The sequence below is a fragment of the Chlamydotis macqueenii genome, chromosome 25 (assembly GCF_036417535.1).
Source record: "Chlamydotis macqueenii isolate bChlMac1 chromosome 25, bChlMac1.mat, whole genome shotgun sequence".
In the NCBI taxonomy this organism is placed as follows: Eukaryota; Metazoa; Chordata; class Aves; order Otidiformes; family Otididae; genus Chlamydotis; species Chlamydotis macqueenii.
The window spans coordinates 5,859,980-5,882,986 of NC_141580.1; the positions used below are offsets into that span (position 1 = coordinate 5,859,980).

At 49.0% G+C, this 23,007-nt stretch overlaps 1 protein-coding gene across 1 annotated transcript; it reads right to left on the reverse strand.

The window, feature by feature from the left end:
• Positions 1-274: 274 nt before the first annotated feature.
• On the reverse strand, positions 275-19,889 carry PSMD11 (proteasome 26S subunit, non-ATPase 11). Its single transcript, XM_086766729.1, has 14 exons — positions 19,751-19,889; positions 17,663-17,764; positions 12,386-12,510; positions 9,432-9,503; positions 9,019-9,076; positions 6,950-7,144; positions 6,334-6,478; positions 6,010-6,070; positions 4,338-4,400; positions 3,614-3,739; positions 3,019-3,054; positions 1,822-1,873; positions 665-807; positions 275-538 (listed from the first exon to the last, which is right to left on the reverse strand). The coding sequence occupies exons 1-13, from the start codon at positions 19,839-19,841 to the stop codon at positions 665-667; spliced, it is 1,269 nt and encodes a 422-aa protein (XP_086622855.1). The 5' UTR covers positions 19,842-19,889; the 3' UTR covers positions 275-538.
• Positions 19,890-23,007: the final 3,118 nt, after the last annotated feature.

Consider the following 23,007-nt stretch of genomic DNA (forward strand, 5'->3'; position numbering starts at 1 on the left):
GAAAGCCTTCAGGAAAATCATTGTGGAGCTGCTTTCCAGGGGATCTGAGGCCTTCAAGATTTAAAAACAAACCAGCAGTCTGTACATTTTGGTTTTTTTTTTTCGTTTGGTACAAATGGAATAAACTCGGTTGCTTATACACCGCCAGTAAGTCTCAGATTTCAGAGCAGAGGGAGAGATGAAACAAACTTGTTTTGGGCACCTACTGGTAACAAACCTCTGTCCCTGCTTAACTCTCTGCCATCCTTCAGGAAGTGGAAAGCACATGTGTAGGTAGTGTAAGCCTTTTTCCTTTTATTTAGAATACCCTCTTTGTTTAAACAAGATTCCCCCCCCAGATACAAAGTTCGGCCAGTAAAGATTACATGGAAACCGGAACACGCATCGTATGGAATACAAGATGCACTGGATGAGGAAGTTTAAAAACTTTCCGAGAGAAAAGTAGAACAAAGAAAAAAAAAAAGTCTCCTAACATTTTCCCAAAGGTTTCACTCTCCTGTCACACACACTCTCCAAATGACAGCTAGCAAATTCAACTCTGCAAAAAGAAAACAGAGCCACGTCAATCGAGAGGAGAGAAAAGCAGCCTCAAGGACACATCCTTGGCCTGGGAGGAGCGACCGGTCTGGAGCAGCCACGGCCTCCGGTTCCTGCCGCCACTCACCTATGTTAGCTTCTTGGCTTTGTTGTAGAGCGAATCCACTACTTTACTCATGTTCTGAATAGTCTCGAGGGCGGCTTCGTAAGTTTTGTCTACGGGGGGTTCGTCAAAGATGATCAAGACTCCCTCGCCCTGATCAAGGATGCCTGCGGATACAAAGCTGCGGTTACCAGCGTAAGGCTCAATGGATCCCATCTTCCAGACAGTGGGAATTTAGGGATCTACCCAGCAAACGGCCAGCCAGCTGTGTTAGGTTTGGAAAGGGCTCAGGTGTTGTACTGGACTGGCTGACTGTTTTTTGTCTGGACACCATTAGCAGAAAAAAAAACCCCAAACAAAAAAAAAACCCCACAAAATATCCTGAGAAGAGCCCAAGAAGACATCCAGGAGATGCTTATGCCTGCACATTCCTAACAGCTACCTTTCTCCTCGAGGCCCCTGTGCCCAGCAGGATGCCTCAGCACAACAGTGGAACAAGGCAAAAAAAAAAAAAAGCCATTTTATAATTAAACTATTTCCAGGTGCCAGCTGGGCACTGCAGCTGGGTTCGGTAATTTTTGAGCTATTCTCTAACCAATATGCTGCTCTGAGTCAGCCCCCATTCATCTTGCCAAGCTAGATCAAGGGGGCTTTCTAAATCGACACCAGGGACAATGTAAACAAGAACGGAGCAGTTTCCTTGAGGGCTTATTAGAGAGGCAGCCTCCTGCAGTCCCAGACAAACCCAAATCAATCAGCGGTGCTGTGTGGGTGCCCCACGACGACACATAAAACATTCCTGACAAATTATTTGGGAAAGGTGACCACGTACTCCAGTGAACTCCAAGGCAGAAGAGCACATCATTGCTAGGCAGCCCGCCAGCGGGTCTCCAACAATCCTCAGATGCAGCCACAGCAAGTGAGGGCTTAAATGTGCTGATTCATGAGAAATCAAACCTCCAGCTTAATGAAGGCAGATGGAAGAAGCAATAGGAACATCTTCCGTGACAGCAACTAAACCCAGCGCTCAGGACTCTTCCCTGTTACCCTGCGCATCTGCCACCTGAAGCAGAGCAGCCCACAAAGGACGCTGGATGAAGAGAACTCTACCCACAGCTTGCTTACGCGTGACCTGGCCTCAGGCAGCAAAGCAGTCAAGACTGAAGGGTGCAGAGACTCACCATGAAATTTCTTGTCCAAGATCATCTGTGACAGCTTCCTTTCTACCTCAGCCTGAAATTGAAGCAGAAAAATTAAAAGTCTCCCAGAACTACATAAAGAAACTTGAATTTTACTACTCCATGCTCAACACCCTGGCGGGATACAAGCACTGTGTAAAAGCAGCTATTTATGGTGTCAGGACAGACCTCTCCTTGCACGCTGCTTTGACACTACCACACGCTTTAGATGACATAAGAAATTAAGCGGTAGCTTTTAACAATGAGAGCACCAGGACGTCTTGCCCTCTTGTTCTGCAGGAGACAGTGTATCTGTCGTTTCACACAGGCATTACTCCACAAGGAATCTGGAGCATCCTAGCCTGGCCCAGCAAGGATTTAGTCAAGAGCTGGTCAAGCTTCGTTTGAGCCACCCAGTACTGAGCTGATCTCCTGCCCAGTGCCAGGCAAGGCCTCACAGGAGTCAGCTCCTCTGCTGCTCTCTGGACAGAGGACACAGAGCTGCAGTTAAGCAACAACTGCAGTCCAGCTTTTGCTCAAACTGTTAAGGATGTGTTAAACATCAAGGGCTAGTCTAGGAAAAGACTGCACAGACGATGTAACAACTATAAAGGCCAAGCTCAGCACGCTTCCAAACCTCTGGCCTTAATGGCAATGCAGGACAAAAGCACTTCGGGATGCAACTGGCTGGGACTACAGCGGATTTTCCTAAAACTTAATCTGGCTGGGATTATCTGTAAAGCAGTTATTGCAATAGTCAATGTGACATACGCATCCCTAATGAAACTTCAGGGCAATTAGCTGGATCCTGTATCTGAAGGGACTAAAAGACTCCTCTGGGCAGGCTCACGAGGATTAAATACAGGTCCCTGGGGAAGACTGAGCTGGTCACGACACGAGCTGTTACTACAGCAGAGGAAAACCTGTCTCCAGTAAAAAGCAACTGCTAACAGACGGAGTAAAAGCCCGGTGAAGGAAGGCGATGTTACAGCAAAGTGTAGCACGGAGGAAGCCTGCCCGACGCCTCCTGGAAACTGGCTGTGTTAAAGTCAAGTTCTCAGGAGTAACACTTGCCTGTAAATGCTGTGGACCTGACCTGTCAGACTTCACAGCCTATGTTTATTTCCCAGTGGCAAATGCCATTTGACCTCAATTTCTTTGCCCTCTGAAGAGGGCACTGATTTCTAGAGATGTTCTTACCTTTGAGAGCTTGATGAGGCTGGATATGTGTTCAATCTATAAGAGAGACCAACAGAGTCAAGTAAATCTTTAGCTGCACTTTTGACACATGACATGGGGGTATGGGGCTCTTCCATGGAGCAGCTCAAGGGCCTGTAAATGCTCTGGCCTAAAAAACTCCAGCGGCTTTCTCCACTGTGCAGCTTCACGTCCCTCAGGTTTCATATCCAGTTTTAACTGAAGGTGGACTGACACTTAAAGCCATTTCACTCTGAAACATGAGAGAACGTTTCTTCTCCGAGATTATTGCAGCTTCACCCACACCCTGTCAAAGCTCTTAAAAGCCAACCGCTGTTACCTTCAGTGGCAAAAGCACATCCACCTTTCAGTGTGCACAACTGAAACAGGTGGAAAGGGCGATGACTTCGCAATGTGGTTTTCCAAAGCTCCCCTCAGCTCCCTCCTTGTAATTTTTCAGCTGAACATGATAAACCCTGAGCTCTGCAAGTGCTGAGCAGCTCTGCGTAAGAAGTATTCTGATGGGAGCAGGCGTCTCACCCACCGATGGCAGGGGCAGAGGTACCAGCACATCAGTGCGCTTGCTGGAAACACTTACCTGTACTCTGGAGAAGGGCTCGATGACTCTGATCAGATTCTGTTCCAATAAATTATCATAGAGCTTAGCCAAGTGAGTGTTTATGATGGGGTCGTCCCTGAGCTCCACTTTATAGTCTGTCAGAGCCTGCGGAAGACACAGTGGGAAGAAATAATTCAGGGAGGAACAGGTCTCTTGTTCTCTGAGTATGAAATAGTCTGCCTTCCCTGCGCAGCAAAGTATCAGTGGTTAATCCAATCCCACAACTTAGCTACAGGGCCAGGAGGTCACGACAGCTTAGCAGCCTTTCAAGCACCATGCAGCAAGCATCTTTCATCTTAACTCCGCTGGAGCTTAGCAGGCCAGAATCTCTGGTTTACGCTCAGGAGATGGCATGACAGGATTGTTCCCTGACATGGGAATCCTCTCCTTCTGTCTCTGTGGTGTTCCTGCTGAAGTCAAGAAAAATTTTAGGAAGATACACATCCCATTGAACAGCATCAACAGGAAACTGCTTCTGAGTTCACTCTCAAAAAAAAAAAGGAAAAAACTAGTTTCAAGCAAGCTATTACTCCCCATGCTGCAAAAACCAAATTGACTGATTACTGCGGGGTATTTGCTTGGTGCACTGTTGCTTTCTACGACTGCTTTTATGGTTTCCTGCTGTGAGATGCAGCAGCTCCTACAATTTTCCAAAGCAAAATATTTTGTCCAGCCAGGCCCCATTTTCTGTCTCCTGACTCACCTTTTCAAAATCTGCCAGCGACCGGTTCTTACTGGCCTGTGCCACACATTTTAGTGCTTCCGTCTGCAGAGAAAGAAAAGGAGAGTAGGTTATTTTTCTGGATTCTCCTTTCCGTGCTATTATGCCAACTGTGCAGTATACTGAAAACATGCTTAAGCAGCAAAGTAGGAATGTTCCTTTTGCTACAAAGCCATGTCAGTGTTACTTCTACACAGACAGGGTAAAAACAGCTGCTAATAAGGAGAACATGCAGAACAGCTGCAGGACACAGCATGAAATCAGCTTCACAGAAACAAAGAACTGGAGTTTTGCAAGGTTTGAGAATACTAGCTGCAGTTCCTATCAGGTTGCAGGTCAGGAGCAAGTCTGATTCCGTCTTTAAGGCAAGCGCACGTTTTGGCACTTGCTTAGTGGACGTGGCCATTTTCAGCCCTTCGAGCCGTGTTTCTCCCCTTTGGCACACCATGCTGCCTCTGCTAAGCAACAGGAGCAAGGCAGATGTCCTACAGATCAGAAAACGTTTCTTGCCTACCCCGCAGTTGCTGAAACAAAGCAAAAGACTCAGGCACAACCAAACTACCATGCTCACACTAACCAGAACAGTAACACCACTAGAAGAACAGTTTCCAGAGAAGAACAGTTTCCAATTAGTGAGAGGCACAAGTGCATGAGACAAGTGGGACAGCCCAGTGGCTGTGGTGCCCAGCACTACCATCTCTCTCCCACCAAGCTGTCCCCAAGATTGCCCACGTTCTCACTGCTCCCTAAGCCCAGTTTCCACAGTTGCTGTAGGAACTTGTGATTGCTGCTGTCTCAGGAGAACGGTGCAGGGAACAGCTGAGGTTTCCTCCACACTCTGAAAAGGAGCCTCCAAGCCAGCCATCACTCAGGGAAGAGGACGCAGCAGGAGCAGGGCTGCCCTTCGTGATCCAGCAGGGATAGCACAGGGATATCCCCACTTCAGACTCTTTTCTACGCATGTATGTTCACTGACCTCCTCTACTAAAACGCTTCCCCAGCCCCCTGTGAGGTAGGTGAGCATTAGCTCCTGCGTGCAAGTAAATAGCTGGCTGCCCAAAGCCACCGAGGGCAGTGCGCAGGCCCGGCTCAGACCCTGGCACGCCTGGCTTTTGGCCCCGTACGTTATACAAGCATCCCTGGATCAAACATGGGGGCAGCATTCACAGACTGGCAAATGAACATGTTAGAATAACCAGTTGATTTAACAACTCCCCAGCTACTTGGCTTCCACCTTACAGCCATCTAGGTCTCAAGCTGCTCAGCTACACTGCCATGAATGGATTTTCTGGACTTGCTGCACCACCAGTGAAAGCAACAAATCAGTCTGATTTAAATCCATCAGATCCACGGCTGCTGAGCAGTTGGTGAGCGTTGAGGCACGAGTACCTTACGGCATTAGGCATTTAGTAGGTTCATGAAGAAAGCAGGGAGGAGAAAAACAGAAAATGAAGCAAGCAGGCCAGATTCTCAGGTAGTGAAAAGCACTGTACTCCCTTTGAAGACTTATGGTAATTTAATCAGTTCTGGATCTCGTTCAGGGCACTCAGAAGCAAAGGGTATTTTGGTACGAAAAGACCAAAGTATCTGACAAAAAGAATTACACAATATTCTCAGAGATAATAGGAAGACAGAAAGGATTAAGTTTCTATACCTGTCTTCCTGCATACCGCAGAGCAAGCTTTCCACTCACTAATGCCTGCACATCTTCTGGGCTAGAGAGGAGGGAAGGGAAGAGAGCATTTATTCAACCACGTGGTCAGCTTAAATCTTTAAGCGTGCCTCAAAAATTCCCAATTGATATCAAATTACTACAATTCAAATAACATTTTATCAGAAGCATTGATTAGGTGACAAATTAAGACAAACAGCAAAGCTTGTCTGCTTGAGTTCTTTCATTAGTTGAGAGTCTTATATACGAAACGTTTTTCCCATTTAAACATAGGAAGTGTTCTCTGCAGAACCATTTGCCACGTACATGTTCAGCATGATTTTGCACAACAACATGTATTTCAGCGCAGTGATGGCTTTTGGGTTGTCAATTGAATCGTATCCCTCAAACGCCTCGTAAAAATATGAATAGGCTGTTTTCCAGTCCTTTTCTTCTGCTGCATGGATAATACCTGTTGAAAGGAAGAAACAGGCAGGCATCAGAGTTAATTCTGAATGGGACTGGAAGAGAACAGAACCATCTGGTTGCCCAGTGCTTTATCTAGTTCTTCAGTAAAGGGAATCCTTTCCTTCTATCAGAAGGACATCCATTCTCTCTCTTGAGAGAGAGAAGTTTAGGGCACTACAGCAAAGTACCTGCAAATTAGGTGAGGAACAGCATCACAGTTACACTAATGCTGCAGTGCCCAGGGAGGTTACAGATCCTCCACCACTGGAGGTTTGCAAAAACAGGCTGAAAAACCATGTGTCAGGAACGGTGCAATTATAGCTGATCCTGCCTTGAGGCAGCTGCGCAGACTGGTAGGTATCCTGAGGTCCCACCTAGCGTCGTTTTCTATCATTCACTCAGGAAAGAGCAAGTATCAGTCAACTGATGCATCATGACGAGTCCTAGACCTTCCCCTGCTCCTGAAGGGCTTTACCTGACTGCATGTCTAAGGCTGCTTGCAGCTTAGGTGGACAGTAGATTGCGTTGGCTGTAGTCCGGGCAGAGGTTAAGGCTGCTCTCGCTTTTGGCAGGTTGCTCAGGGCGTGGTAAGTCTTACTTTCTAACAGCTGCACTTCCACCAGCAATGCCTTGTCGTCCATCTTTTTCAACTCCCGAAGAAGCTGGGAGCCTAGCAGTGGGGAAGAACAAGAAGATTTGTAACCTGCTCTGCATCTGCTGTCAATGACTACACCAACCAAGCCCTTCCTCGTGACACCCTTCTTCCCCCTCAGCAGTACTGGCCTTGAGGAAGGGAGGCGAGGCTTACACAACCTGTTCTTCCAAGAAGAAACAAAGGAGAAGAAATAATAGTGGGTCAGTGTCAGTCCACAGCTGGAGAAGAACGAACCAGTTTTGTGTTAGAGGTGGAAGAGGGCAGTGAGACTACGTGGGAGTGTGGACAGCATGTCTGTCACCTCATCATGGGGAGCAGACACTCAGCAGAAAGTCAAGGATGCGTTGTGCAGTTCAGACGGTCACTCTGGTACCCCTCTCCCAGATGACAACACTATTTACCACTCACATCCAGAGCTCCCAGCAAACCTGAAGCACTGCCCGTTCCTGCATCATTCCCCTAGGGTGAGACCTGAGGATTTTCAAGCAAATTCTAAGAATACGGGATGAGGAAGGAATGTTTCAAGCACAAGACATCTACAGATCAAATTCAGGATGTGGGAACGGACAGCCTAAGAAACGCATAGACAAGCTGTCACATTAAAGCCTTGTGAGGACAGAAAGCGCCAGCCTGAGAAGGAAACGTCTCCCCTTCTTTTCCCCCTGCTATGAACTAACTAGCAAACTTAGGGCAAGCAGAGATGAAAACCTCATTCTCACTTGTGCTTAGAAGCTGAAAACCACAGCTGGAACTGCACAACCATGTGGAAGAAAACTCTCCCCAGAAACACCCTGTAGAGATTCTCTGCTCGCACCTACTCCCTGCAGGCATACCACGTGTCGGCCAGCACCACAGAAATGCTAGCACACAACACTGAAATCTCGATACAGCTTTCGGAGAGGCTGCCGTATACCTACAGGCCTTCACAACTCCCTAAGCTGTACCATCATCATTAACTTAATTAAGCATAACTTTGGAGTGTGGGCTCTGAACAGTTTAAACCTGAGTTTGCGACGTATCCATATGCAAACTAATTGTAACTTGATATCGAATTCCATGTATCAGAGCACTTAACGATATTCTGATCAGACACAAGTCACTCCAGTGATTCTGGGCATGACACATGCTCCCGCCACCACTGTTTAAGAAGCGACAGGTCCCTGGTGAGGCATCACTGCTGCCCAGGTGAGCACTTCTGTCCGTGTCCCTGCAGCCATTCATCAGCCCTGCTCGCACCCACGCATCAAGCTGGCAGCACGGTCTGTAGAAATACCCTCTAGCCAGCTTAAACCTCATCTTATATTACCGCAGTCATTTGCAAAATGAGCATTCGCAAAGCACCAAAGGGAGTTGGGCCGTGTAAGATGGCCTGCTCCACTCTGCTTTGTAGCAGAGCAGGAGAGTTCACATGGTTAATTACCATATCTCAGGTGGTGCAGGAGCAAATTCTTAAAGCCTTTACACTACCTCACCAGAGCTTGTCTAATTATGTCCTTAGAGGTTTGCCATTTCCTGGCATCACTACTGCTCTTATTGAGGCTGTATTTCAGCAAACTGAAGCAAGTTGTTTTTTCCCTTCCACCTCTCCGACCACGGCAGCATACTACGTACATTCCAGCTGGAGCCAAATCTGATGGCCTTCCACTGGATACAACTCCTCTTTGCTTCCAAAATGATTTGAAACGAACAAATGGTTAGAGCAAACATCTCTTAACGCTTTCATCACCAAGCTATAGCAAAAGATGGCAGATCTGGTACGGCACCAAGAAATTAATGCCCAAGTCCTACAAAACTCTCAAGGGACATGACGCAGTCGATCGTTTCCCTTGTCAGCCTGAAGAATAATTTCCAAGCAAAGGACAACTACCACCACCTAGTGGGAGACTCACCCAGCTGCAGCGCTTCTTGGTACCTCTTGGTATCGAAGTACAACGAGACCAGCCTCGCCTGGAGAACAGAAAAGGAACTGCGGTGAGGAACGCCAGAGAAAGGTAGTACAGATTTATTTTGTAAAATGAAGCTTTATATTCTTATCTGCACAGACTTCAATACATTAATTTGTATTCATTACATCATATGGTCCAAATCTACAAGATCTACCAGTTGGAAGGCTGGCTAGTCTGCATGAAACAGGTAAAATCCTGCCTACTCAAGGACAGTCACTAACTTTAGTGTCATCGGTATCGCCCGTGCGTGACACATACAAAGATCTGGACAATGCACTACAAGTTCTCTACTTTTCTAAGGATTAAATCTGATAAAGGGATGATGACCCGGGTCCGAGATCTGCAGTGTAACATACCTCCAGAGCCTGGCGTAGGAAAGTCCTCTTCTCTGATTTGGCCCATTCAATACACTCTAAACACAGGTCAACCTTAAAGGGAGCAGAAAGAAATTTGTAAAGCCTTCTGCTGCCCTTCTTTAAAACAGCAGTATGGTTCAACCATTTCCTACAAAGCAACAAAAATACAACAAAGCCTGAATCTCCACAATGTAGTTTAAGGAAATAAGCCATTCCTGTCTGAACATCAAATTAGCTTTACTTTAAAATAAGCCTGGAGATTAGCCTTCTTCAGTAGCACCCACTCTACATGTCTCAGAACAACACCTTTAACACTGCCAGGACAAAGCGTGGTTCACCACTGATGAGACCTGCAGCTCAACTGCAGAAGGTTAAGCGACTTCTCTTCAACAAGGCATCGCTGGTAACCACACACAATGCACTTCAACCTCAGGCTGCATCACGTTGACACTGCAGTTAACCTCACAGAAACGTCACACAAAATTATATAGAACAGCGATAGATTGTGCTACGTTTTCATATTCTATTTGCTAGATTCACTTTCTGCACTTTGTAACAATGTTCACAGTATTGTACTACTTAAAATACAAATTGTAAGAGAAAGTAGAGTTCAGAAGGCACACTAAAGTTTAGTTGAAGCTTTAACTGTCACAAAGAACCTCCAAGAGACCACCTTCTTTAACGGCTTTTCTAATGCATTTGGCTTCCAGTAACTTTTTCTGACCACAAGGGACAATCCTCCCACACTGGGATATGAAAATAAAGATTTGGTTTCCAAAGTTTCACCAGCAAAAATTACTGCTGAAACCGTAACAGCATTTCTTAAGCAGCCGTGTTTTTGTTTGAAACAAAAATATCTGGGTGCATGAGAATTGATTCTGCCTTAGGGCAAGGGATGGACTAAAAGACTATGAGGTCTCTTCTACTGCCTTTTGCACCACTTTGTTCAGCCACAGAGAAAAATGGATTTTCAACTGCTCTAGGAAGAAAGGAAAATGAAGTGCACATGTTCTAGGGTCTAAATGTGTCAGACCATGCGTGCCCTTTAGGACTATAAAGCAACAGAGGTGCTGGGCTCCACTACTTAAAACCAAGTCGGGTGCCAAAAGCCACTCCGTAAGCGACACTGGATGTTTTATCTATCACTGCAGAGCAAAGGAACCCAACAGCTTCTCATGTTTTAAGACTGCTGAGATTCCCTGGATGAATAACGCCATTGTGTTGCACCCCAGTTAGCAAAGGGCATCGATTTAAACAATAAATTGAGGGCCAGTAATATACAGTAAGTCATCCTGAGATATCAGGCTCCGGAACGCCTTTTCCCAAAATCTCTGGACTGCAGCTCTTTCTGGAGTAGCTCTGTAGCTGTACTACACCACAGGACTTTTCAGCTCCTCATCACTGCTTATTAATCGGGGACATTTTATTAAAAGCCATTATGAAGTTTCAATTTATTGCACAGTGATAGCTGGAGCATTAGGAGCTGGAGAAATCTCCAATTTCATTGCTTGATCGGACTCCTGGGAGTCTTCCTAATACACAGTACACTGAGGGAGCAAATGTCGCTCTGGACATTTCTGAGGCACCGAAAGCATTCAGGATTACTGCACCAAGAACCTCATAGGTTAGGTGTCAAAATCCCTTAAGGTTTAGGGTTCTGAAAGTGACTATTTTGACTAACTGCTCTGTATGTCCATCACTCCAAGTTCTTCCCCTGGTGTAAAATGCCACCTTTTGGGACTGCATCCAAATATCCTTTACATGAAGTTACCTTCAGAAAAAGTCTGAACCAACTCATTTTCTCCTGACGCCGTTAGGAGATCCCTTCTCACCTGCACACCCCACCCGGCTTCCCTTAACCTCTTCTGATAAAGAAGAGGGGCAAAAGATTGTCACTGTTTACAGAAACATGACATACAAGCCACAAGAACTGAACAGCAAACGAAGAACATTTGCTAGGTTATGTGAACTCAAGGCCGATACCTCTGCGCTAATTTGGCTGACAAGAATGCCATCTGCCTCTCAACACGGCAGAACCTCTTCCAGGCTGCAACGTGTCAGTCGCTGTGTGTACAGCGTTACGCGGGCTTTGTCCTTAACCTGTTGCTCTGATCCTCCCTGCCGCCCGTACTACTGCAGGGCGGCACCGCTTGGAAGCGGATCCTCATCATTTACAAGTTGCTCCTGACCTTCTCCCATTCCCAAACAACCAGTAAGTCACAGGGACCAAAAAAAGAAAAAAAAAAAAAAAAGGAACAAAAAAGAAAGGAAAAAACCCAACTGTATTCCAGAGAGCTATAAGAATGGAGTAAATCCTAACCATGGGCTATCTCAGACTGAATGAGTTTTCTAACGGAGAAGTTCATCCACTTGGAGTAGTTTACACTTGGTAGCTGCAAAACTTTTCCACTTCAGGAGTAACTTTCCTGGCTCAAAAGCTCTCCACAGAATACGACGTCCATCAGCACTGTGTCCTCACGCAATGCACTGTCATGCCTCCAGCTGAAAGATGCTCAGTAATACTCACCATCCGATCCCCTCTACTCCTGAACAGACCCTGAACACTCACTCCTCTAGCTCTGGGCCACCACACACTGTCCCCATCTTCCCACTACGCCGAGCTCCCCGGAACACACATAGCGCCTCTCACCTCTCATATCCCAAACACTAACCACACTACAAAATGCTGCTAACACCGTGCATCTAACAGTGAGCAACACAAATCTAAGAAAAATGCCCAGGGTGAGAGTTACTCCTAACCTGCGGCAGGATGAGGCTCGCAGAAAAACACCATTATGACTGAATTAAATCATCTAGTGTTTTATTAATAGAATATATCCAAATGCATTAGTGTTTCCTGACATGAATAATTCTTCAGTGTGAAGCAAAGCAGGTCAGATAAATGGCGTTACAGGCTTTTGAGGAATGCACTAGTGCTGGAATTTAAATCTCACCTCCTGTCCTGTCGCTGCCTCCATATCAAGGAACAGATCGAGCAGAGACCGGACTAAGCGGGCCGCCTTTGCTTTGCTGATGGAGTTCAAGAAGGGTCGAACATACTTCAGAAGTCCTCCCAGTTCTGTATTAAAAAAAAAAAAAAAAAAAACAAATAATGAAATATAACCAAGCAGCCAAGATTACACCACAGCCAGAGTACCTGACATGTCTATACAAGCATTACTTATCACATCAAACATTTCGTAAGCAGTCTCTCAACATCATTCACAGGAAAAGAGCAATGAACATCACCTGAAGGAAAACCTTGTTGCAAACATGGGGACCGGCAGAGGTGACCGTTGGGCTCCAGTCTCACCCGCACAGCATACGTTTCCCGCTACTCCAGTCTGCCCAATTATAACACCATTTGGAACTACGCTTGCCTCAGGCACGTTTTAAAAACTTCAGCATCTGCTAAATGCTTTGAGATTTTCCTATAAAACGGGCAATGCAGTTTAAAGTGTGTTTTTATTAACTCCCAGTTTGATGTTTTAATCTGCCATGCCTAGCCAGCCCTAGGTCAGATATGTTCTTAACATTTTTTTAAACCCTTCAACTACCCACATTACCTAACTGAACTAGATTTCTGTTTCTGTTAGTCTCCTTACCAGCCTGCAGTTATAAAGCCAGTCTCAAGCTCACAAAGGAAAAGTCTTTCTTCATGAAGAAATACACTGTAATTCCTACAGAGCACAGGAATGCGCCAGTCAACGCCACAGCACTTTCAGGACTCAGCGTTTGCACAAGGAGAAGGGAGTGAGGTGTAAGAACTGCACAGCACAACTTAAAAGGCTTCTCCGGCAATAAACAACGCATGGCTGTCGGGCCGGGTTGCGGGGACGTCTGCTTACAGGCAGGGGAAGATGACACTTCCAGCAGACCAGCACCGTCCCAGCGCAGAGTTCAGCACTGACTGGTAAAATAGCGGGGTTGGGCACCGAAATCACAGCTATTTCACCCCAGAATTTTAAGTCTCACCTAAACATCAGCCTGATCTCGTACTGCCACGTTTACAAGATTTGATAGTAAAAACAACCAAAACAAAACCTGTGATGACTATTTCAGAAATCTTCAATACACTCTCTACCAAACTGGTATCGAAATCAGAACTAAAATAAAAGACTCATCTACTTTATTTCAATTGGTATACAGAGAAGCATCAGCAGAATTTCAGTTTGGGTAGATTCCAATAAAAACATTTGAAAACTTTCATATTTCATTTAGCAGTAATACAAAAGAAAGGTTATAAGAGCATCTTAATAATACCTAAAAATTATTCCTTATATTTTTTTACTTTTTCAGCCTATTTATTTTACAAGTTTAATCAAGTCTGATACAACTCACTTACACTGATAAGTGGAACACACAGTGTGTTCCAAACCAATTGCTCATCATGTACTGACATTTTTATACACCAGAAAGGGCAGTTTTAGAACAAGTGACACTTCCAGTGCGCCCTGAATCCTTTTACAAGCCTTGTTTTCCAAAGAGCAGCCCAACAAATCATGACTCTCCCTACCAGGAACCACTTGGACTTTGTACAGGGAACAAAACAAGACACTACGACTACCATGCCTAAGAGTTCATAAAAGTTTTACTTTCTCTCCACCTGAGAATAAACGGGTAGGTTTTTCTAGAATTGAGGTACTAATACTAAAATATCAAAGAAGGAGCCCTGCTGACGGACATTTTCAATCAGCACTCAGCTTTGACTCAACAAGGAACTGTGACCTACTGCCCCGTGGCAGACGATGGCTTTGCCCACACCACCTTCATTCTGAGGACCGCTTAATCTGCACCACCACTCACAGAAGCAAATCCCAATCATCTGAAACAAAATCAAACACTTTGGTTTCACATAGTGAACAAACTACCACGACAGCAGCAGAAAGTTGCTTCCACCACATCAGTTTTGCACAGAGATACTCTCAGGCATCCCTCCTCTGGACAACAGCCGAGAAAGGCGGGCTCCAGATCACCTTGTTGGGCTTGGAAGACAAGCAGCACTGAAGCTGGAGTTGCCCAGAAGCTGGTCCTTGCGCTGAAGCAACTAACGCAAGCGCTTGAGAACACCGCACTGAACACAGGGAACAAGTCTGCTTCTCATCAGGCCAAAGCATTGTATCCTTAGCCCTGAGCTCCATAACTAAGAATTTGTCAGCCTTTCTCTGTCTTATCAAGGCAGAGAGGCTCCCTCTGAGATCCATCAACTCTCAACTACTACAAGGTTCCACTCTTCTTGCTGCGCGTCGCTGCACCACACCAGCTTCTCAGGACCAACCGAGCTGTGTTTTTACTGCACAACTTACTCCTTACTCTCCCACACAGGAAAGGAACTTTAGAAGAAAAGAAAGGAAAAAAAAAAATCACATAAAATACTCTGCAGTACTTGTATTTTCATTGACTTGCTCAACAGCTGCCTGAGAATTCACCAGAAAGCAGATTTGAAGTCAACGCCTAGAATATCCCTACATTTTGCAAACTGCACATTCAGACATGCAAGCTCAAAGTTCCCATAGAAATTTCTCTTTCCTACCAATTTAACTGTCAACTATTTTTAGGATTTTTTTAAAAGTAAATGCAACGCTTGGTAAAGGGGTGTGATTGACAGCTCTGGAGAAGTGATGAGCGACAGCTCTGGAAAATTAAGTCTGCCGCTCATCCTCAGAGAAAGCGCTTCCACACGCCATGTAGCTGAATTCCTGATCTGAGTTATTCCAATCCTACAGTTTTAAGCAATGCTATAAAAAAAAAATCTAGAACTGTGCTAAAATAAAAAGAAGTAATTTATCTACCAGTTCAATCCTTAACCTCTAACAGGCAGATAAAGAGGGTCATTTGCCTTTTTTTTTTTTTTTTTAAACAAAGGCTGGAGTTCACCAGAGGTTAGTCCGCTAAAAACTACACATTCACTTTACACTCTCAGCCAGTCAGCAGCTGCAACTTTCAAACCCCACCAAAACCGCTGCTGATTTTTCCCCCAAGGCTGCAGCTAACAGACCCTTTCACCTCTGGGAAGTTATGGCTTGAAAGTAGCCAACAAGCCACTGCAACACCTCAAATCTGTCAAAGAAATTCCACCAGCTAAAACTAACGTGCGCAGCGAGAGCTACAATGAGGAGATCTATTTCGTTCAGGCCAGAAAAGGCACAGTCTCAGGAATTTCCTCGTTAGGTTAAGTAGCACCAGGTTCACTCCCCTCGGATACGAAGATCCACGTGTCTGCCTGGTGCTGGCCTCTTTGTGCAGTTGTACTGGTGACAACGTTGCTGACCCTGACTGCTTGTCACTCCTACCAGTCCACTTCACCCCAGAGAGCAGACAGAAGGGGAACACGACAGCATCCTTCCCGCAGGACCAGCAGATCCCTACGCTGCGTCATCCCCCAGCTCCACCACAGATCTCCAGAAAGCACAACCCGGTGATCTCACTCTGATCTACACGTGCACAACCGGCTTCTCAATGTTGCCAAATCTGTTTTCTTCTACTCAGAACACAGTCACTCTGAAGCTCAGTGTTCCCTCTAACACATTTCAAATACATTTCATGTTTGCTCCTTCCTAACCTGGTTTTGATGAGTTAATATTGTCATTTTCATACTTATCCTTCCCCTTAAAAAAAACTATTAGCTAGCCACTCTCTAAGAATACACCGGATCTTCATACTCATCTAAAACTTCAGCTTAAACTCAAAACTACTGCAAGCCCTGCAGTCAAAAGGAGGCCACCGTGCACCTAACAACTCTTCTCTCAGGCTTATGCACACCAGTAGCATGCTCACGTGTTACTTGAGACCATTCTGATGCTTTCCCCCTTTTCAGCCCAAACGCACATCTTCCTCGGCGCAGGAGCAAAGCAATGTTTGGTTATCTCTGCAGCAGCAAACACCAGAGCGCAAAGGGCACCCGTACAGCACAGCCACCTGTACCGGAGTTAATGGATGTGAGGCCCTTTAATTACAAAAACAGGCACTTGCCCAGCAGGCTTCAGTTGTCCTGCTCCAAATTCTTGCTGTAGGAAGAAGTGAATTGTCTGCTGGAAGGGCCTATTTTTTCTCCACTAACCACAAAGCAGTCCACACCAGGAAATCAGATTGGATATCTATGGTTAGGTGAGATGAACAGCACCTGTTTCCAGCCCTGCTCTAAGTGCAAGGAACCTGCTTTGTCACAAGCTCTGCTCAATTGCAAATCACAGTGGGATCAGCGTCCCCAGTACTCAAACACACCCAGGCCTGGGTAGATCAGTCAAACGGCAAGGCAAAACAGATGTTTGCAAAGACAGGACCGCAGGACACCAAGCGTGCCTTTCAGAATAAATACAAAACAGTGATCTTGATCAGCCACTAGGCCTGGCGTCCCAGTCAAATTTTGGTTTGATTAAACCTTCCGCAGGTCTGTTTTCCCCCAACCAGTTTCAGACTGTTAAAAGCACACACACTTCACTTCACATTCTGTATTATTGTCGGGCAGAGTAAGAAAACATCAGGGCTATACCATAGCCAACCGGCTGCCACTGACAGAACGAGAACGCTCTTTGTCGGGACGTGGTGGATCAGCTCCTAAAGTGCTTGAGGTGAAAGGTGCTCCAGAAAAGGCACGAGCATTCTTCAGCGAGAGAAACAAAACTGAACAGCTGAGTACAAAACAACAAACATGCTCCCTTGGGCAGGAAACGGAAGATGCAAACAGATTCAACTCAAAAATGGTTGAATAGAGAACTTCACTCCGATTCTGTCCTTTCTCACACTCACAATAGGAGGACTGTCAAGGAGGACTCTTGTGAGGAGCTGGGCAAGGGTGTTCTGCTGTAATGTTTCAGCAGATAAGTCAATTAATTGAGAAAGAAGCTGCTGGGGAGAAAGGACTTTTTGGGACAAACTTTCATATTTCTGAAACAAGGCTCCGAGATCGTTAAAAGCAAAACAAGAGCAACTTCTCATATCAAACACAACAACTTAACAGAATTTTAGTCACTTGTACTAAAACTGCCACATGTCAAAGAGTCGTAAATGAAACCGTCCAAGGCATCAGCAATCTTCTGGAATATTCAGCCAACTAACACAGGTTATTATTTTATGCTGTTGATGTAGTTTTTTTAGTTTCTGTCCTGTCTCCGAGAGAACATTTCCTGTCAAAACCTGCTTTTACTTCTATCCCATTAAAAGAGGAGACTAAATTCATCTGAACACATGTATCTCTCATCTGGTACGTCAGTTACTTATTTCAGGCTCACCTTCTGCCTGCCCAGTCTTGGCCAGAAGTGACCCCAGTTCCAGGATGCTCTGCTCTTTGACTTGCACCGCTTCTTCATCATTTTCCTGGACATCGCGTTTCACTAGAAAAGAGTGGAGAAGTTACCTTTAACGTTATTCCAGTTAGAAGGCAATCATTACTAGTCAGCTCCTGGAAAGGCACCAAAAAAAAGTAACTGTTCTAAGAGGCAACAGTGATTTCAGCCTGGCGTGCGCGATCTGGGAAGCAGGTTATCCGGAAAATTTAAAGAGCATCTATACTTCAGGAAGGCTTTAATGCAGCCGACAGATACAACTGCACGCTCCAACTTGACAATAATTTAAGTTTTGAAGAAGTCTCATTAAGCTTGTCCTGTTCAAGCTTGATTTAAAAAACACCACCAACCCCCAATGGACTCTCTCCCACTGCAAACAAAAACCAAAAGAAGGAAATTCAACGGGATTTCCAGGGTTGTGTATTCTGGTATTGGGATGTCTGATGTTGCTGCTTTGCCTGTTAAGTTGCAATCCCACGACCAGAACCCAGCAGAACAACACCGGCTCCACGAGCTGGGTATGTCTCGCTCAGGAGCGGATCAGGCGTTACAACTGCTGCAGGAGTCAGTGCTCCTTCCCCCACTGAACTCCGACAATCTAATCATTGCTCTGTGTACCAACGTGAGTAACTCTGCCTCTGAAGTACACAGAAGGGCCAAATGACACACAGCGTCACCAAACCGGTGTTTACACAACATCAGTTTCCTATAAGTTGCCCACAAAACAACACATTTTCTTCCCTGCCACCTGCTATCATGTAAATATTCATCTCCACCATCTCCACACAGATAAGTTTGTCCAACTTCTACACAAAGTCAAAATCTGCTGCCCAGCTCTACAGAGGGAACTGAAATCCTCCACACTGCCCCTGCACGCAGACTGCAGCTTTCAGTCCCTGTAATTTAACACGCGTAGCGTCAAAAGCAAAGTAACTTTGCTCTCAAGCAGAAAAGTATCGCAGCAATGCTCTCCAGACTGCTCCAGCTTACAGTGACCGGCAACATGAGCTGTTACTCCTGACAGAGCCTAACTAGATGGAAAGTTGTAGGTGTGCTGACAGGTTTGAGAACACCAACTACTAACTAACCAGAGAAACACCGAGTGAGGCTAGCAACTTTTAAAGACCACACAGCAAGTCCAGTGTCAAGGTCTAATACAGACACCAGAAACGTTTATTTGCCCGACACAGCGGGGTGACAGCAAGTCACAGCATCTTTTCAGAAATCACCCTGTGTTATGAGACTCAAGAATTACTCTTTCATACACCTGTTTCTAAGCCCCTCCTTTGCCCTACCCCGACCCCCAAATTAAGTGAGGTGTCCAGATTATGCCTACAAAGCACTCCAAAGCCCCAGCATCTCCCTACCACCGCAAAATGTCTGGGACGGCCCGACAAGGTAACTGCTGCAAACAGACTCTGTCCTGAAACGAGCAAAAGTTAGAACTCCAGACACAACACACACGAAAACTCCTCAAAACTTTCTGTGGCACGCCGAGTAAGTAATTTAAACAGGGAGTGCATTTTAGTGCTTCAAGGGGAAACATCACTTCCAGCAGAGTTTTCTCATCCTTCAGCACGCCAAGCACCCGCCGCAGACCACCGCTACCAGCCCAACACCCCGACCCAAAAACACAGCCGATACAGGCAGAGCCCTGCCCGCCCGCCCCGGCCCCCGCACACGCCGCTGCCTCTGCCTGCGCTAAGCGGGGAGGAGAAGCCGGCCCGAGCCGCGGGGCTCCGCTGACAGCGGCCCCCCGAGCCGGGCTCCGCCGCGGCCGCCCGCTTCCCCCCGGCAGCTCCCTGCCCCGCGGGGCCCTCGCCGGCGGCGGGCAGCGGCACGGCCCCGTCCCGCCGTGCGGGTGGAGGACCCGCGTCGGTAGCGCGGGCCGGGCCGGGGCCGGTGGAGCGGGCCCAGGCCTCGCTCCCGTCCGGCTCGCAGGGTGAGTCAGCAGCCGGCGGCCGTGGCGGGCGGGAGGCGGCGGCAGGAGGCCGGCGGCGGCCGGCGTGACGGGGGCGGCCGGCGGCGCCTCACCTATGGAGTGGAGGATGCCGATGGAGGCCTCGCGGTCGGTGGAGAGCAGAGACTGGGCGCGCTGGAACTCCAGCACCGCCGCCGCCGCCATCTTACCGCTCCCTCACTCCCTCCTCACCGCCAGCCCGGAAGCGGCGGGGAGGAGGCCACGCCCCTTCCCCTCCCCACGCACGACGGGAGCTGTAGTCCGGGGGGGTGGAAACGGGCGCGGCTGCACGGAGGGGCGTGGTCGCTGAGGGGGCGGGGTTTGGGGCGGGGAAGCCCACGGCGGGCGTGGGGCACACGGCGGGGTCCGGCCGCGGGGGCGTGGCCGGGCCGTGGGGCCCCGTGCGGAAGTGGTGGGGGCTGCGGGGCCGCGGGGCCCGGCGCGGGGCGGGGTGGGCTGGCGTGGGGTGTCGTCCCACCCGAGACGCCCGCACACCCGTGGATCCAACTCCCTCGGCCAGCGCTGGAGGGGGGCTGCAGCGTGTCCCCCCCACGACGTGTCCCCACGGACGGCCGCGGCCTCCGGGCAGCCCCCGTTCCCCGCTCCCCTTACCGCTGCTGAGCGCAGGGGGGCCGGCCTCGCACCCCACAGCAGAAAGCAAGCTCCGACCCCCAAAAACCCACCCTGAGCTCCCCAAAACCCACCCGCGGCCACCCCCGGGCCTGCTTCCGTCCCCACCTCACTCCCAAAAAAACAACCGGGCCGAGCGTTCCCGCAGGCCCGCCGCCGGAAAGGCAAACGGAGTTGTCTGAGGGCTCCATTTGATATCGAGGGTCAATTTCATATCAGACGGAAATAAATCCACCCCCCCGGGCTGGCAGGGGGGCCGCGGCGCCCCGCGTGCTGCCGCTGCTCCCGGGAAACGCCAGCGCGGAGGTGACGGCCGTGGGGACAGGCCGCACATCGGCCCAGGGAGGGGGCACCAAGAGCTGGAGCTGGGGCTGGGTTTTTGGTAGGGGGAGGCGCGGAGGTCACCCGGCCTCGCATTCCCCACCTCGGGGGGTCGGTGGGTGTCTGCGTGCCCGCTCAGCCCTCAGCTCTGTCCCCGGGGGGGGACTGCAACCACAGGGGCTGGTGCTGAGACCCAACCTGCTGCGCCACTCGTCACCCTGCGTCCCACGGCCGCCGCTTAAACCAGCCTCCAAAATGGAGGGAGGCTGCATTTTGGGGATAAAAGCCTCAGTGGCTTCCGGGGGAACGCAGCAGGGATGTTTGGAGGGTGAAAGGCCGGGGGCTGCGGTGGAGCCCCCGGCTCGGGGTGCCATGGGCGAAGCAGCGGGTCCGTGGACAGGGCGCGGCAGGGCTCCCAGTTTTGCATTTTGAGGGTGTTGTGTCCCCCCAGCCGCTACCCCAGCCCTGGTTCTGCTCTTGCTCCCTCCTTGGGCTGGGTAATGGGGGCCAGATTTGTGGGGCCAGGCTGGGCAGCGAGGAGGGGTGACCCCGGGGGTCCCCTCAGTGGTGGCTCCTCCGGTCCCCGGGCAGGGCAGGGCCAGCCCCGAGGACCTTTAACCCGACCCCACCCCGAGCGCAGCCTTGCTCACAGAGAGCACCCTGCGCACGTCAGTAGGGACCAGAGTGAACGTAAGGGCCAGCACTCCCTCCTCGTCCCCTCACAGCCTGAGTGTGAGCATGGGTGTGCACGCGTGTGCACATCTGGGTCCATGCATGCACGTGTGTGTGTGCATTTTGTGTGCGCCTGCAGCATGGGTGCGGCGTTTGAATGCGGTGTGAGTGTGCACGCATGTGGGTGTGCAGAGGTGCAGGGTGGCGTTTGCGTGATGCGTGCACGTGCACAGAGGAGAGCTGCGTGTGGGCCCAGCGTGTGAGTGCGTGTACGGGGGGTGCGCGCGCAACACAGGGGAGCATGCGTGTGCATGGAGGTGTGCATACGTGGGGGGGTGTGCACATGTGTGGGGTTTGCATGCGCATCTGGGGAATGTGCACGTGCAGTGTGTGTGCATGCATGCAACGGGGCACGTTGGTGTGAGTGTGCATGGTACACATGCATGAGGGTGCGTGTGCACGTGTGCATGTGTGTGCACGGTGTGTGCGTGCGCACAGCTTGGGCTGGGGGTGTGCATGTGTGGGGTGTGCACACAGAGGCAACATGGCGTGGTGCGTGCAACATGCATGCACACCGTACAGCATGTCCATGGGTGTGAGCATGCATAAATGCGTTGCATGTATGTGGGTATGTGAGATTTGCCTGTGTGCACAGATGTGGACATGTGCAACATGTATGTGAGGACAGTATGGCGTGCATGCATGGATTTGTGCATGCACGTGCACATATGTGTGGTGCATGCATGCACATGTGTGCTTTGCATGTGTTTGGAGGCGGCGCGTGTAGGGGCACGCGTGTGTGCTCAGGGGAGCTGCGTGTGTGTGCACGCAGGTGGGGCTCCCACACATCTAGGGGTGCATACATGCAGGGTGCGTGTGTGCACCCAAACCTGGCATGTGTGCACACACGTGTGTGTTTTTAAGTGTGTGAGTGCATGTTGGTGGGTGTGTGTGAGCTCGGGTGCATTCCTGGTGTCTGTGGTGTGTGTTTGTGTGCACGTGTGTGTGTGCGTGTGCTGGCTGCACACGCGTGTGCACGTTGTGTGTGTCATCGTAGGGTGAACCTCCGTGGTGGGGGAAAACATCATGGTGGGGAGCCTCCATCACAGGGAACGCCCCACCCAGGGGGAACCGCTGTTGTAGGGGGCACCTCCATTTGGGGGGGGATCTCCATCACAAGAGAACCTCCGTCACGGGGGGAACTGTCACCGCGGGGCAACCGTCACCGTGGGGGGCACCTTCACTGGGGAGGAACCTCCATGGTAGCAGGAACGTTCATCGTGGTGGAACCTCCGTCACGGGGAAACTCTGCCATGGAGAGAACCTCCCCCGTGGGCAAAACCTCCGTCATGAGGGAACCCTTCTTCACGGGGGGACCTCCATCATGGCAAAACCTCCTTTGAGGGAAACCTCCATCGTGGGGGAACTTCTGTCATGGGGGATACCTTCATTTTGGGGGAACCTCCATCATGGGGAAACCCTCTGTCATAGGGAGAACCTCCATTTTGGGCAAACCTTCACCATGGAGGGGGATCTTCATTGTGGGGGAGAGCTCCACCATGGGGGAAACCTTCATTTTGAGGGAACCTCCATTGTAGGGGGAACCTCCATTAGGGCAACCTCAGTTCTGGGGAGAACCTCCACCACGGGGGATACCTTCATTTTGGGGGAATCTCCGTCATGGGGGAACCTCTGTCACGGGGAAACT